The sequence below is a fragment of the Geotrypetes seraphini genome, chromosome 1, assembly GCF_902459505.1.
Source record: "Geotrypetes seraphini chromosome 1, aGeoSer1.1, whole genome shotgun sequence".
NCBI lineage: Eukaryota > Metazoa > Chordata > Amphibia > Gymnophiona > Dermophiidae > Geotrypetes > Geotrypetes seraphini.
In genome coordinates, this window is record NC_047084.1 from 193,996,246 (window position 1) to 194,013,335 (window position 17,090).

A 17,090-nucleotide genomic window follows, 5' to 3' on the forward strand; every position below is an offset into this window, starting at 1 on the left:
CCCGTTTCTTATGCAAGCTAAAGTGAATGTGTAAATGTACATTTACCCACACTGAGGGGTGGGGCAATGAGCAAAATGTAATTTTCAATGGATAAACACAAAGGCCCTCGTTTACAAAGGCACGCTAAGCGTTTTAGCGTGGATTTAGCGTGCACTAATCAATGTGTACGCTAACCGCCAACGTGTCTATAGGCTAACATGCACATGTTAGCATTTAGCACGTTTTTAGCGCACACTAATATTTAGTGCGTGCTAAAAAAGCTTAGCGCACCTTTGTAAAAGAGGGGGCAGGGGCTGATTCTGTAAGCGGCACCTGCCATGGCAGGCACCTAGAAAATGGGCGCCAACCATGTGCCAATCATGGTTAGAATCATGGCTAGCAAGAACCCTAGGCATTGGAAATGTAGGCCAGGGCTTTACAGGTATACATTTCTGGCACCTAGGGTCCTTGCAGAATCACGGCCAGCGATGGAGGACCCAGGATCCCAGAGGTACTTTCCGGTATACTGCACAGAGTGCAATATGTACGACTACCTCCTCTTGGGAAGGCGGGAGTACATATGCAGTCGGTGTCAGGAACTGGAAAGCCTGAGGATGGAGGTTGGCAGATTGAGGGTCAGGGTCCAGGAACTGGAGGGACTGCGCACCACAGAGGAGACGAGCTGGTCAACCAAGGACACAGACGGAGCAGGCCCCATTGTGGAACATGTGAGGGACCTCGAGAGATTCATCGAGGAGGCCTATAAGAACATAAGAACATAAGCAGTGCCTCTGCCGGGTCAGACCAGAGGTCCATCCCGCCCAGCAGTCCGCCCCCGCGGCGACCCAACAGGTCATGACCTGCCTTAATCACCAGAAGGGGCCCCCTTGCCCCCTAGGTTTCTCATCGAAGTCCTATCTTCCCATCAATGTCCTAACCCTCCGGCCTTGCACCTGCACGACCTGGTGAGCTGTCTATACTTATGCAACACCCCAGCACCTCCCTCAGTACCCTACGATCCCCTTTTCCCTCAGGAATCTGTCCAATCCCTGTTTGAATCCCTGTACTGTACTCTGCCGGATCACTTCCTCCGGGAGCGCATTCCATTTGTCCACAACCCTTTGGGTGAAGAAAAACTTCCTTGCATTTGATTTGAACCTATCTCCCTTCAGTTTCTCTGGGTGCCCCCTCGTACCTGTCATCCCTTTTAGTCTGAAGAACCTGTCCCTGTCCACCCTCTCTATGCCCCTAAGTATTTTGAAGGTCTCTATCATATCCCCCCTGAGCCTCCTCTTTTCCAGAGAGAAGAGCCCCAGTTTATCCAGCCTCTCAGCATATGGGCAGTTTTCCAGCCCTCTTACCAGTTTCGTTGCCCTCCTTTGGAGTCTCTCAAGAACTGCCATGTCCTTCTTGAGGTGCGGCGACCAATATTGAACGCAGTATTCCAGATGTGGGCGCACCATCGCTCGATACAGCGGCATGATGACTTCCCGTGTCCTGGTTGATATGCCCCTCTTGATGATGCCCAGCATCCTGTTGGCTTTCTTCGAGGCTGCTGCACACTGTGCGGATGGTTTCATGGATGGATCCACTAGCACACCCAAGTCTCTCTCAAGTCCGGTGTCTTCCAGCAATCTCCCCCCCATTTTATACTCGAACAACGGGTTCTTCTTTTTCCCTATGTGCATGACCTTGCATTTTTCTACGTTAAAGCGCATTTACCATTTGTTTGCCCAGTCCTCCAGCTTATCGAGGTCCCTTTGCAGTTCCTCACACTCCTCCCTGGTCCTAACTCTGGCGCAGAGCTTGGTATCGTCTGCAAATTTTATAACCTCACACTTTGCCTCCGTTTCCAGGTCATTGATAAATATGTTGAAGAGTAGCGGCCCCAGCACCGATCCCTGCGGCACACCGCTCGTGACTCCCCGCCAGTCAGAATATTGGCCCTTTACTCCGACCCTCTGTAGTCTACCTGACAGCCAGTGCTTGATCCATCTGTGTACATCCCCGCCCACCCAGTGGTTCCACAGCTTCCTAAGCAGCCTTTCATGTGGCGGTGGAGGAAGGTGGAGGAACGGGACCAGCAGCTGCACAGACGGATGTCGGCAGATGAGACCCAAGATCCACAAGGCGACACCGGGGAAGGACCTAGCGGAGGAACCACGCAAGAGGAGAAGACCGTGACTCACCGGGACCCCGAGGGAGAGACTCCGCACTACACCATGGACACGGACCTGAGACAGAGGAGGTTGCTGAGGAAAGGGAAGTCTGCTATTGTGGTGGGAGACTCGATCTTGAGAGAGGTAGATAGTCACGTAGCTGGAGGAAGGGAGGACCGGCTAGTGACTTGTCTCCCAGGGGCCAAGACACGAGACATCACTGATAGGATCGAGAGGATCCTGGACGGAGCAGAGACAGAGGAGACTGCGGTGATAATCCACATTGGAACGAATGATGTGAGCCGGAGGAACTTCAGCATGGCCACACTGACTGACCAGTTCAGGGTCCTGGGACGAAAGCTGAAGCGGAGTACCCGGAGGATAGCATTCTCAGAGATCCTGCCTGTACCGAGAGCAGATGCAAAGAGGCAGGCAGACCTCCAGGCTGTGAATGCATGGATGAGGAGATGGTGCCAGGAGGAGGGCTTCCACTTTGTGAGGAACTGGACGTCCTTCTGGGGAAAGAGCAAGCTCTACCGGCGGGACGGCCTGCACCTGAGCACAGCGGGAACTAGACTACTGGCAGCCAATGTGAGGAAGGAGATCGAGAGGGCTTTAAACTGAGGAGAGGGGGAAAGCCGACAGCTGATCTGATGTTGACGCTTCGGACAACAGTATCCAGAACAGATGCTGAACGGGCTGACTGCAAGGAGGAAGTAGAGGGACCGGTGGATCTTATGATCAGACAGCGAGGGAAACATCAGGTAAAGGGAGTTTGCTGGGAGGAGACTAAGGGGCATGGAGACACAGGGGGACTGGGTGGCACGAGGGTGAAAGCTGAGGGCAATATAGGGGTGCCACAAGGTGAGGGGGATCAAACAGAGGCTCAAGGGATGATAGCCCAGGAGGGGGCCGGTAGGGCTAGATAACCCAGAGGAAAAGTGGGGAAGTGGGGTGGCAGGAATGTGGGGAAGCCGAAAGCTACGAGGGTAAAGGCTGAGGGCAAAGCAGAAGCACAGGGAACAGGAGAACTGCCCGGAATTCAAGGGGAGGTGGCCCAGGTAAATGCGGAGGTGGAGGAAAAACGACGGGACCTGCGGTGCCTATACGCAAATGCAAGAAGCCTCATGGCCAAGATGGGTGAACTAGAAGTCGTGGCCAAGGGGGAGGACCTGGATATAATTGGAATTACAGAAACCTGGTGGACAGAGGAGAATCAATGGGATGTGGCGCTGCAGGGGTACAAGCTCTACAGGAGGGACAGGACCCACAAGAAGGGGGGAGGCATAGCACTATATATAAAGGACTCTATCTACTCGGTCGGGATGGATATGGCAACGAAGGCAGAGGGGCTGGAATCGCTATGGGTCAAATTGCCGGGAAACAAGGGTGCAGGCATAAAACTGGGGCTGTACTATCGCCCACCTGGTACGCCAGAAGGAGTCAGACACGACTTGGAAGCTGAACTGAGACAGGAATGCAGGACTGGAAGTGTAACAGTGATGGGGGACTTCAACTACCCGGGGATAGACTGGAGTACGGGTCACTCCAACTGCACTAGGGAAACAGGATTTGTAGAAGCTGTGAGGGACTGCTTCATGGAGCAACTAGTCAAGGAACCAACGCGAGGGGGTGCTACTCTTGACCTCATCCTAAACGGATTAGGGGGGCCTGCAAGAGGGGTAGAAGTGGGAGGACCACTAGGCAACAGTGACCACAACACGATCAGATTCACATTAGAAAGGGGGACACCCATAGTAAGGAGGACCGCAACAACTGCGCTCAACTTCAGGAAAGGGAACTATGTTGCTATGAGGGAAATGGTGGGGAGGAGGCTCAGAAACATCTTTAAGATGGAGACTGTAGGAAGCGCCTGGACCCTATTCAGGGACATCCTGCAGGAAGCACAAAGAATGTACGTCCCTAGTTTCAGGAAAGGCTGCAAGAACAAGCGGTCAAAGGACCCGGTTTGGATGTCAACTGAAGCAGAGGGCAATAAATGACAAAAAAGTATCCTTCCGGAGATGGAAAAAGGACCCAACGGAGGAAAATCACCAGACGCACAGGAAATGCCAAAAGGAATGCCACCGAGAGGTTAGAAAAGCAAAAGGGAAATACGAAGAGGGTCTGGCCAGGGAGGCGAAAAACTTCAAAGCATTCTTCAGTTACGTAAAGGGGAAGCGACCAGCGAGAGAGGAGGTGGGGCCGTTGGACGATGGGGATAGGAAGGGAGTGATAAAGGAGGATAAAGAGGTAGCTGAGAGAGTCCAAAGGAGAGCAACGAAACTGGTAAAAGGGCTGGAACACTGCCCATACGCCGAGAGGTTGGATAGGCTGGGGCTCTTCTCTCTGGAAAAAAGGAGGCTCAGGGGAGATATGATAGAGACCTTCAAGATCATGAGGGGCATAGAGAGGGTGGATAGAGACAGATTCTTCAAACTGAGGGGACAACAGGTACGAGGGGGCATTCAGAGAAACTGAAGGGAGATAGGTTCAAAACAAATGTAAGGAAGTTTTTTTTCACCCAAAGGGTCGTGGACACTTGGAATGCGCTACCGAAGGAAGTGATCAGGCAGAGTACGGTACAGGGATTCAAACAGGGATTGGATGGATTCCTGAGGGATAAAGGGATCGTGGGATACTGAGAGAGGTATCCAGGTAAAAAGTATAGAAACCCAACCAGGTCGTGCATGTGCAAGACCGGAGGGTTAGGACTTCGATGGGAAGATAGGACTTAAATGGGAAACCAAGGTGGCAAGGGGGCCCCTTCTGGTGATTCAGACAGGTCGTGACCTGTTTGGGCCGCCACGGGAGCGGACTGCTGGGCAGGATGGACCTATGGTCTGACCCGGCGGAGGCACTGCTTATGTTCTTATGTGAAATCCGGCACCACCCCTAAACATGCCTATTTCCAGGCTTCAGTGTCACTAGGCACCACTAGGCTCCATGAACCCAGGTGCCTTTTCCGTAGGTCGCTTAGCAGAGCCTAATTCTTTTAATGAGTTTTTAATCAGTATTTAATGGCACAACCAATTATTGTGCCACTTAAAACCAATTAAAACACTTAAGTTAGGTGCTGGTAGGCACAATCTAGGCACCTGCCGGCACCTAACTTTTGGCGACTTTTTTCAGAATCTGACCCAAAGTGACCTGCTCTTTGTTTATTACTCTCTCTGTGTTTCCCATTCATATTTGAGTTCTACCATTGTTATGGCTCTTAAAACTTCTGCTGGACACCTCTTCCATGTGTCCACCACCTCACAATGTCAATGTATCTTCTTACTGTACTTCTGAATTTCCCTGCTTTCCTTTTCGTATGAAGAATCCTTGACATTAAGGGCTCCTTTTACGAAGCCGCGTTAGCGGTTTAATGCGCTTAATAGCGCACGCTAGACTGCCGGCCGCACTAGATGCTAACGCCGGCATTGAGTGGCGTTAGTTCTAGCCACGTAGCGCGGGTTTAGCGTGCGCTAAAAAGCTGCGTGCGCTAAAACCGCTAACGCAACTTCGTAAAAGGAGCCCTAAGATTAGCATGCGCTAAATGCTAAGGCGCCCATAGAATATAATGGGCACCTTAGCATTTAGCACGCGCTAATCTTTAGCGTGCGCTAAATCAATTAGCGGGCACTAAATTGGTTAGCTCGCCTTAGTAAAAGGACCCCTAAGTTTTGCACTCGGTAGAAAATGCTTCCTTTTGGCACTTTAGTCAAGTTGACTAGATACTTGAAGGTTTGTATCATATCACCCTCAACAGTAATGATATCAAATAATGAGACAAAAGAAACTATTTTACCTGCAGTGTTTCTAAGTATGAGCAGTCTGTATCAGTAGAAGTGGAAACAATAAAATATACATGTGGAGGGAGTTCAGCAGGAATCCATGATATGTCACTGTTATGCTCCTTAGACAGCTCATCTAAACCATCCAGGCTTATCAGCAGAGGCCTTGCTTCAGAAGCAAACTCCAATAATGTGCAGAATTCATTCTTCAAACCTTTAATATCCTTAAGAAGGAAAAACAGACAGATTGTTATTACGTTGCGTACAAGAATTTGACTCTTTCCGGAAGGCTCCTGAGCCAGGCACAGTTTCTAAACTCATCTCCTGGTGTACGATGGTATTTGTAGTCCTGCTCATTTCACTTCAGATCAGAACTAAAGAGAGCAAAAGTCACTGGGAGAGGTGTAGAAAATACCAGAAGTGTTATAAAATTTGTATCCCCAGATGCTTGGGCTCTTCATGGTCTTGTGGACTCATCTTCATCAAGATATTATGGGCTTAATATTCAGAGATGGTGGTTACCACATTAAATGCCAACCGTGGCATTAAAATAATTACATGTATTTCATCAGCGCTATACATATTTTCAGCAGCACTGAATATGTATAACAGTGCAGAGACTGTCATATCTGATATACATTTACCCCCTGATTCTATAAAGTCCGCCTAAAGTTAGGCGCAGATATTAGTGCCTAACTTAATCAATCAATCAATCAATAGGCTCAATTGGTGCCAATACTGGCACTCAGCACCTCACAATTAGCTTTAATTGGACTTAATTGAAAGTTATGTTATATGCAATCTTATATCCTTCCAAATTCTCATTAATTAGAGTTCTAGGCAGGTTACAGTTCAGAGCTGCGCTCTCAAGCTCCACTCCATGCCTACGATCCAACAAACGGCCAATCACAATGCTGAGCCACGTCCCCCGCAACTTCCCACTGGCCGTTACAGGCAACATATTGTTACATAGAATTTTAGAACTCTTGAGTGTTAGAACACCGTATTTTTCGCTCCATAAGACGCATCCTAGATTTAGAATAGGAAAACAAGAAAAAAAACATTCTGAACCAAACTGTGTATTAATATATACCAGGCTCTGCACCTAGCCCCCCTCACTCCATGCCAGGCTCTGTACCCTGTCCCCCTCCCCTCCCTGTCAAATACCAGCTCTGGCAAGATACACATTTCAAATCCGACATATTGTAATCACAACACAGAAAATAAAATCATTTTTCTACCTTTTGTTGTCTGGTCATTATTCAAATCATGTTGTGGTCCAAGGCTCTGGTTGTCTTCTGATAACTCGCTTACCAGGGTCTCCTTTCTTCTTCCCTTCCCTCCCCTCCCTCCATCCCAGTAGCTGAAGACAGGCACCTCTCCCCAGCGGTCTGAAACAGGAGGCAGGAGAGGGCCAGAGGCCAAAGAGGGGCCCAACAGCCAAAAGCAAGACCCTATTGTGTGTGTCAATGTAGACATACATGTCAATTTTGACATCTAGAGTGTTGCCTTTCAACTTTTCCACAAGAATGGCCATCCTATGCTGCCTGTATTCAGACCCCGAGGGAGGGGGAGGAGTTGGAACACTGGTGCACCCCAACCCCCCAATTCCCAGGAGGATATCTTGCCCTTGCAGATAATTTTCTGCCAGTTACTCCACATCATGTAGTCAGTGCTGGGGCTACCCCAGTTCATTCTGCCTTCACTGGGCGAGTCCATGCCTGCCCACCTTCCAGCCATCTCCGCAGCAAGCCAGGGTTGAAGGTGCTGGGTGGGTGGGGGGCACGACAGACAACGGGGCATCCAACGCTGCTGGCCTCAGCGCATCGAGTGTGGGGCTGCTAGGAGGGGGGCTGCACTGCATGGCTCCTCCGCTCAAGGGCCTGGTCTTCTGCCCTACCCCATTCCCCAGCCCCACACACAAAGAGCGCTCACAGCCGACAGTTCAGAGCTGCGCTCTCAAGCTCCACTCCACGCCTACGATCCAACAAACGGCCAATCACAATGCTGAGCCACGCGCCCTCTCCCCCCCCCCCCCGCAACTGCCCACTGGCCGCACTTTGCTTATTGACAACAAGGCAGCCAATCTGAATGCCATCCCGCCCCTTAGGGTCCCAACACTGCACCACGCCTCTCCTTTCGCTAAGCAATCATTTTGTCCAATTGCCAATCAGGAGGCAGGAGCTCCTTCCTTATACCCAAAGACCCTGATCTAGAGGTAGGAGGGAGGTATGGGTTATTATGTCACACATCCCTCTCTTAGGGCTCTTGGGGGGGGGAGTTATATTCGCTCCATAAGATGTACCCTTATTTCCACCCACTTTTTGGGGGGAAAAAGTGTGTCTTAAGGAGCACAAAATACGGTATATAGTATTATGTTAGGTGCTAATATGAGATACTATCCTATTCAATTTCTGTCAATGACACAACACCTTTCTCTTGTGATACTAATGAAAAATAAACTCTTTCTTTCTAGTTACATTGGTGTTTGATTCTTATAGCACTTATTTCTTCTTTTTTATCCTTCTTTTTGGGGGAACAGTGACTTCAAGTGCCCACGGCTGTTCGACTAAAACTAGTCTTGTCAATCCAACCTCTTCATGAGCTATCACAGGTCTCTTGTAATCCCCTATTCTCACACCAATATTAATTTATTTTTATTTATTTAAATAATTATTTATTAAAAATTAGCCAAATAAACTAATTGCTTCTTTTTAATTAAATCCTTAGTAATAAAATTAATAGTAGGTACAATCGTTCCTCTCGCTGTGCTGCCACTGATATACTTAGCTTTTATCCACAGCGAGTTGCTAGTATTGTTCACTCCCAGCTTAAGGAACGATAGCTCAGGTTTTATTGCTGATGGTAATATTGCTCAACGGAGCATCCCCGTTTCACTCAGCTTGGAGCTTCTTCAGGAGATGTTCAAAAACCACTATTAACTCTGTTAACCGACCCTGTCAGAAAGAGACACCACCCATATTAGATGAAAGGAACCTTGGCTAGTGTTTCTGAAACAGATTTTTTTCTACCTACTCTGTTTTTATAAAACTACTCTTACATTACTAATTTTCCTTTTAAAATTAAGCTATTTATAAACCTTAACATTTTTCTATACTTACTTAAATTCTGTGCGGTCTCTTTCTTTGGGGAGTCAACTACGGAAGCTTAATGATCTTCCCGTGCAGGCTTCTATGACCTAACGGTTTTATGCAATGGCACATTCTCAGGCAGAGGTGTTTTTTGTTAGCTTAAACCTGCCTACATCATGACGTATATGACATAGCGTACTGAAAGCAAGAGCGCCAAAACTGTATTGTATAGAAAAGCACATTAGATTACTCTAAACTGAAACTTACACTCCTTGTATCCCTTACTCGGTAAAGCCTACACTTCAAGCTAAAAATTAAAGCATTGCAAATGTGGTGCCATCTTATTACTTGATCTAAATTATTGTTCTAAACACCCTACTTGGTTTATAAACAGCCTTTCTTTTTTAGTTTTAAGAGTAATCTTTCTCATCTTAATGTTTTCATCATTAATGATTGATGATAAATGATTAATGGTAAGGCGGTTCAATAATTATTTTTATTTTTATAATTACTTTAATTTTTTATATCTTGTTAATTACTTTTATATTTATTGAATATTCTACCGGGAGCCCGATCTTTAGAATTATTTTAAAGATGTTCTCTTCTATACAATCCTATTATTAAAATAACGTTTGACAGTTAATCATGGTATTAAGTCTCTTTGGATGTAAACTCTGAAGATGGTAAATCCACCGCTGCTCTTCTTGCAATAATTTCTTGCTCCTATCTCCTCATCTTACTGAAATAAGTGCTATAAGAATCAAGCACCAATGTAACTAGAAAAAAATAGTTTACTTTTCATTAGTATCACAAGAGAAAGGTGCTAATATGAGAACATCTATAATATCAGTCGAATGTGCTTTATTATGAAATAATCTAACAGGACAGCTGAGGTTGCTTTCTGATATTCAGAAGTTTAAGAAACTATTGAAAACAACTTTGTTTGTGGAGGTGTTCTCTTGATTGACCTAGGATCTTGATTGAAGATGTGTTAGATATGTTTGTTTACTTATTTGTATATTGGTTATATGATGATTATATTTGTAGTTTTGTTAATCGCTTAGGTCTAGGTGGGTTAGAAATGTTTTAAATAAATAAATATCGAACTCATGGTCAAGTCCTAGTGATTTGATGAAAATCATCCAAGTTTTCGTGGCAGAATACAGAAGTAGATTGCCGGGCCTTTCTTCTATGCAGTATAAATTTGATGTGATCCTCCGCCTTCAACACTACTCATCTGCTGCTACCCAGATGGTGGTACATTGTTAGTCTGACATCTCCACTGAAACCTGTCTGCCTTGGGAGGCCCATCTGGTATGAAACAGATGCACACAAGCCCCAGCGGCATGACAAGTCCATGTACCATGACTGGAATACAAAAAATTATATATGCTAAATAAAGTTATCAAATTGTTATCAAATTATACATACGGTCTGAGGTAATACTGAATATCATAAATAGTAGTTAGACGCCTAACTTTGAAAACTCAGTTCTATACAAAGAAGGAGCCTAGTCCAAAGCGCCTACACTAAAAGTGGACATAGTTAGGGGTGGATCGTGGGTATGTTTTCGAGTTAGGTGCTTCTTTGTAAATTAGGTGCCGTTAGGCTCCGATATTGGCACCTAACTTTAGATGAATAAAATCCTGGCATAAATCGGGATGCCTAAATATTAGAACACTGAGCATGATTCTATAATGGGTGCCTCAATATTATAGAATCTGTGGTGAACTAACCTTAGGTGGACTTTATAGAATCAGGGCCTTAGGGCCTGATATTCAGTCCACAGTGATCAGCAGTTTTAAAGGCGCTGAATGCAGTGGACAGAATATGACTTGAATATTCAGTGCCAGCCATAATCCAGGCACCAGCATTGACTATACAGGTCCTGACCAGTTCCCAGAAGTTATTTAGGTGCCAGCTGATATTCAGAATGGTGTCTAAATAAATGGCTGAACAAACATAGAACAGTCTTTCTAATGTCCTAACTTTATTTGGGCAATTAGCTAGTAAGCAATCTGAAAATTATTGCTAACAAAATAAATCCTGGTTCTGCCCACACTCTATCCCCCCCCCAAAAAAAAAAAAAAAAAAAAAAAAAAAAACAACCCAGGCACTAACCAGATAGCACTGTGGCAGTCTCCCCAGTTACACTAGCCAATTATGTGTCGTAGAAAATTTGGGGTCACTTGGTCAGCATGATTTAACTGGAGCCTCTCCTGCTCGGTTAAATCATTTAAATACTAGGCCCCTGGTTTAGGAATGCTATTGAACACGATTAATTAGCCATATAGAGGAAAATTTTATATATGGCACCCCAAAAAAATACTTCGGTAGGCATAATAATGGTGTTCTTTATGTGCCTCCATTTTTTAATGGCATTTTAATTGGCTTTTAATCGGCATAGCCAATTAGTGCATGGATTAAACCAATAGATAGAATAGAATAGATTTGTAGTGCACACACTGTGGGCATTTTAATTGGCGGTGTCCAGTTATAGAATTACCCCGTATATGGAGGCCTACACTAAAGGCCTAATATTTAAATGATTTAACCAGGCAGGAGAGGCTCCAGTTAAATCGTGCTGACATAATTGTCTAGTGCTGCTGAAAATCTGGGAAAACCAACACAGCACTATCTGTTTAGTGCCAGGGTAGATACTGATTAGTATGCACGATTTTTGGTAAGGAGACAAATCTATTGGACTGATAATGATTTATTGACTTTTTTTCTAGGCTTATCAAATCCCCTTTAAAACTGGTGGATGCTTCTGCTGAGAGCTGCTATGTGCTTCGTTACTGTACCTCGGAGAATGTTGTTGAGATATTATAAATCTCAGCAACCTGATAGCAAAGGTTTTGAAGAAGCAGGCGGACATTTCTGCTGTCACCAGTGACACCAATAAATCGAATCACAACTCTCAGGTCACTGTATGAAAAAAAGAAAACATTCTTCAGTTTCCTAGTACATTTTTGGCTTTGGCACTCTATGTAATCATTGATCAAAGGCCCAGGGAGAACATGTCCATTACAAAATGCCGATTATTTTTTTCAAATGTTTCCAGCTTAGAGAATTCAAAGTGTTCCGCTTAATTCCACATTGCATGCTTGCATATTTCCAAACAATGCAATTGGTCGCGTATTCATTTATTAAACTCTAGCAGAGTTAGTCCAACCAACAGGCAAACTAAGCTTTTGCCTAGAGCAGCAAAATTTGGGAAGGGGAGCAGCACCAAGGTAACTGTCATGTTATCTAAATTAGACCCATTGTGACTGCACAGGGCCTTCAACTCGACTTGCCAGATTCCATGTCTTCCAACTTCCTGTTGTAGAGGGGGTGGGAGCATTAGTTGGGCGGGAGAATTAGCAGGCAAATTAGGTGCAAACCCCTGGATTCCATATATGGTGGCCAAAATTGGGTGCCATAGTTGAACGCCAATTCAAGAAGTGCATCCAATTAAATTTACTAATTGAAGATGCATGCCCAATTAAATTAGCTAAGAAGGCAATGAGGCCTGGATTCTATAGAATCAGCCCGGTCTCAGAAGCTAATGGGCATCCTATATAGATTCGGACCTAAGGCCCATTAAAGTATACCCGATTCTCTAACCGACGGCCATGTTACAGATGCCGGTTAGAGAATCGGGTTGTTGTAGATGTGGCTGTTAAGCTTATCACGGCAAGGGATCTCCCTGCTGCAATAAGTTTAGCAGCCGTGGCTGCGGTCGCCAGTTTCCACACCCTCCCCTCCTGAACAAACGTAGCAGAGGGGATGCCCAATCCCTCCTGCCAGAAACCCCACCCCGAACATAACCGGCAGGAGGGTGCCCATCTCTCCTGCCAGAACCCTCCCCATTCCCCCCAAACAAAACCAGTAGGAGGGTGCCCAAACCCTCCTGTCTGGTATTTTTGGGCGTTGCACTATGCTTACAAAGATTCAAGGTGACTTGCAGTACAGAAAAGGAGAACTATTTAGTACATTGTAGAGTAGCTAAAATAAATATTTCAATACAAGGATGTACTAGAGGTATATTAAGACCTTTGGGATTTCTCGAGGTAGAGAATGCTGTTCGGTGTAGAGAAAGAGATAGTTGGTACCACTCAGTGGAGCTATGGGAGGTACATTAAAAGAGTATTTAGAGGAGGAATAAAGTATAGCAAGAAAGTTAATATGATACAATGAATGATGTCATGAGATAGATGGAGTCTGTTACAGTCATTAACAGTGCTTAGCTGAGTACGTGGTTCAAGGGTGGTAATAGGATGAAGAGTTCGGTGTTGAAGAATGTTAGATGTAGTTGCTGGTAGAGTATATGGAATCGAAAAGAAAGGTCTTTAGTTTATTTTTTTAAATTAAACTTTATTGATTTTAAAATATTAACAGTGCAATAAATAAGTATGTGAACATATGGCGAAACAAGATAAGCACATTTGTCTTACAAAATATCAGAGCAATACTTTTAACCCACCCACCCATTGATTAATCAATAAAAGCACGCATACATAGATAAATTCAGTAACCTTCCTTTCTGTAAAATAATACTGCAATCCCACCCACCCTTTCCCCCTTCCCTGGATGTGTTAAGACATAGAACCAACTAAACTGAAGGGTATTTTTAAACTATACTGAAGTAATGAAAGATGTCAATGGGCTCCAAACCAGTTTAAATATATTGCTATGCCCCAACATATCAGCATTCATTTTCTCATATTTATAACTGGAGCATACATTTGCCCACCAAAAAGGAAAATTGAGGCGATCAAAGTTCTTCCAAATTCGAGTACCCAGAAAATTCCTGTATGATATGGATTTGGACGTGTAAATAGTGCCTTTCTGAAATCACCATTTACACATGAAGATGTTTCTACAATAAACGCCTATATCACTTTACTAAGTTGCTATGTAGGACAGAATGATGGTTTCTCCTAAACACAACCAGATATCATCAGAGTGCAGAATAGTGATAATATTAGTGCAAGTATCATACTCTCTAAGTAAGATGCTGCATTTATGATATAATTAAACTTGTTTTCACATTTAATAGAATTTCTGTATTAAGAAGCTAAAGACACTATAGTATTTTTATTTCCTTACTTATTTTGATGACATTATATTTTCATGAGTTGTGTTTTTTTTGGGTTTTTTTTTTTCAGTAATATTTCATGCAGAGGATCATAGAAGATGGTGAATTCATTAATTGTAATTAATGCCATCTAGCACTTACCCTGCTATCCAGTTGGTAGTGGAAGACACTGTCTTTGCCATGATAGCACTCTTTCCACTTCCAGCTTCCCCATGGACTACAATCAGTCTTCTGTTGTAACGCTGGACATTCGTTCTTAATTCATGTAGAAAGGTTTCTCTTCCAGTGAATGAACTAACACTATATGTAAGGAACAAAATGAATAAATAGAAACATAGAACATAGAAACTGACGGCAGAAAAGGGCCACGGCCTATCTAGTCTGCCCATACCAATGTCCCAAGCCCTAACTCCCTCCGTGAAGAGATCCCATGTGCCAATCCCATTTTTTCTTAAAATCTGACACGCTGTTGGCTTCAATTACCTCTAGTGGAAGACTATTCCAGCAATCAACCACTCTTTCGGTGAAGAAATATTTTCTGGTGTCACCATGAAATTTCCCACCCCTGAGTTTCAACGGATGCCCTCTTGTTGCCATGGGACCTTTAAGAAAAAAGATATCTTCCTCCACCTCGATACGGCCCGTGACATATTTGAACGTCTCGATCATGTCCCCCCTCTCTCTGCATTCCTCGAGTGAATATAGCTGCAACTTATCTAGCCGTTCCCCATACGGGAGATCCTTGAGTCCTGAGACCATCCGGGTGGCCATTCTCTGAACCGACTCAACTCTCCGCACATCTTTGTGGTAATGTGGCCTCCAAAATTGTACACAGGGCTTTTCCTGTGAGAAAATCTGAGTGAACTGCAAATTCTCTCTCTATTCCATGCTAAATGTAATTTTTTTTTCCTGTAATGTGGAAATCTATTTATTATACTTTTTGCTAAAGCCTCACAATAGTCAGTTTTTTTCATCTCTAGATTGATCTATATCACTCTGATGCAGGGACGGTGAAACACTGGCCATCGTTGGTGGGACTATGAGGATTCAGTAACCTACTTTACAGGCAAGGTTTATTTTGGATATTTGTTTGATACTGAGGTTGAATATTTATCTACAGATAAATGGAAGTGGAGGATGGCCTAGTGGTTAGGTCTGCCCAGCACTGCTGCTTGTGACTCTGGGTAAGTCATCTAACATTCTGTTGCCCCAGGTACATTAGTCAGATTGTGGGCCCACCAGGACCGATAAAGAGAAATACTTGAGTACCTGAATGTAAACTGATTAGACCAGGGGTGCCCACACTTTATGAGCTTGTGAGTTACTTTTAAAATGGCCAAGTCAAAATGATCAACAACAATAAAATTTTAAAAAACATAAAGCACACTGTACGCAGAGAAAATGTTAATTATCATTTACATTCCACGGGTTTTCAAAGAGGTCAAGGCAGATGACTTTATGCAATGTCACCTCAGGAACAACTATACAAAAATAGACAAATATACCCCCTCCCTTTTTACTAAACCATGATAGTGGTTTTTAGCGCAGGGAGCTGCGCTGAATGCCTTGCAATCGATGCTCATAGGCTCCCTGTGCTAAAAACTGCTATTACTGTTTAGTAAAAGTGGGCCATAGTGCAAAATATAGACAGCAGATATAAATTCTCAAAATGGACACATTTTCATCACTAAATTGAAAATAAAATCATTTTTCCTACTTTTGTTGTCTGGTGATTTCATGAGTCTCTGATTGCAATTTATTCTTCTGACTGTGCATCCAATATTTCTTCCCTTCTGTCAACCTGCTGTATGCTTCCAGACCTCTTCCCTCCGCCAACTTTTTCTTCCTCTTTCCCTACCCCTTCCCCTTTCTTTCTTTCTTTCTTTGTCTCCCTGCCCCCCTTTCTTTCTTTGTCTTTCTCTCTCCATGCCCCCTTTCTTTCTGTCTTCCTGTCCCCCCTTTCTTTCTGTCTCCCTGCCCCTCTTTCTTTCTGTCTGTTTTTCTCTCTCCATGCCCCCTTTCTTTCTTTCTTCCTGTCCTCCCCTTCTTTCTTTTCCCTTCTTTCTTTCTGTCACTGCTGCCACCATTGGGGAACAGGCCTCCAGACCACCAACACCCCAAGATCTCCCTGCTTCCCCACACAGAAGCGTCGGGCCGACCAGATTTCCTCTCCCCGACATCATTTCTGAAGTTGGAGAGGAAGTTCCGGGCCAGCAAGGCAGCGATTGTCTGGCCCAGAACTTCCTCTCCAACGTCAGAATTGATGTCGGGTGGGGGAAGTTGGTCGGCTCGGCACTTCTGAGTCAGGAAGCAAGTAGAATGTGAAGGCAACGCGATCAACTCACGTTGCCTTCGCGATCTACCGGTCAATCACCTTTTGGGCACCCCTGGATTAGACTATAAGCAGTGTATAAAAATGAGGGTTCTTCAAAAAGTTTCCACACTTTCATATTTTTGTGAAAAATAGTTGGGGAGGGAGAAGTGGCCAGAGGACATGTCTTAGAATATCAAGTGACTAGACAGTCAGGAAAAACAGGGTGATTAAGTGGAAAAGTGATACAATTTGCTTTGAGATATTTAATAAATAGTCTTAAAAAAAATAAAAGTGTGGAAACCTTTTGAAGATTTCTCGTGGGGTGGGGGGCTGGGAATATTTTATGATTTCTTTCACTTATGAATAATTGTTGGGTATGAGGGAGGGGAGATAATTGACGCGAGTTAGAATTTGAAGATATATTAAGTGATGTTAAAGTATAAAATGTATGTATTTTATGTTACACTTATTGTGAGTTTAAAAATGAATAAAAATAAAAAAAATATAAAGGTGGAAGGTTTTTTTATGCCTATGAATAACTACCCTTCAGTATATGCAAAGTGGAATTTTGAAGTGTGAGCGACGGGGTTCTGAGGCTTCCTTTTCCTCCCCCCCCTCCTCCACGTCAATTCTGACGTTGGAGAGGAACTTGGCCTGGAACTTCCTCTCCTATATCAGAATTG

General features: G+C 44.4%; 1 protein-coding gene across 1 annotated transcript in view; it reads right to left on the reverse strand.

The window, feature by feature from the left end:
- Positions 1 to 17,090, reverse strand: part of LOC117359821 — a 153,917-nt gene that overhangs the window by 83,545 nt on the left and 53,282 nt on the right. The window contains exons 13-15 of the mRNA XM_033943151.1: positions 14,235 to 14,393; positions 11,815 to 11,938; positions 5,933 to 6,142 (exon numbers count right to left, since the gene is read on the reverse strand). Coding sequence (XP_033799042.1) covers positions 5,933 to 6,142; positions 11,815 to 11,938; positions 14,235 to 14,393 — 493 coding nt within the window. The remainder of the gene's footprint in view (positions 1 to 5,932; positions 6,143 to 11,814; positions 11,939 to 14,234; positions 14,394 to 17,090) is intronic.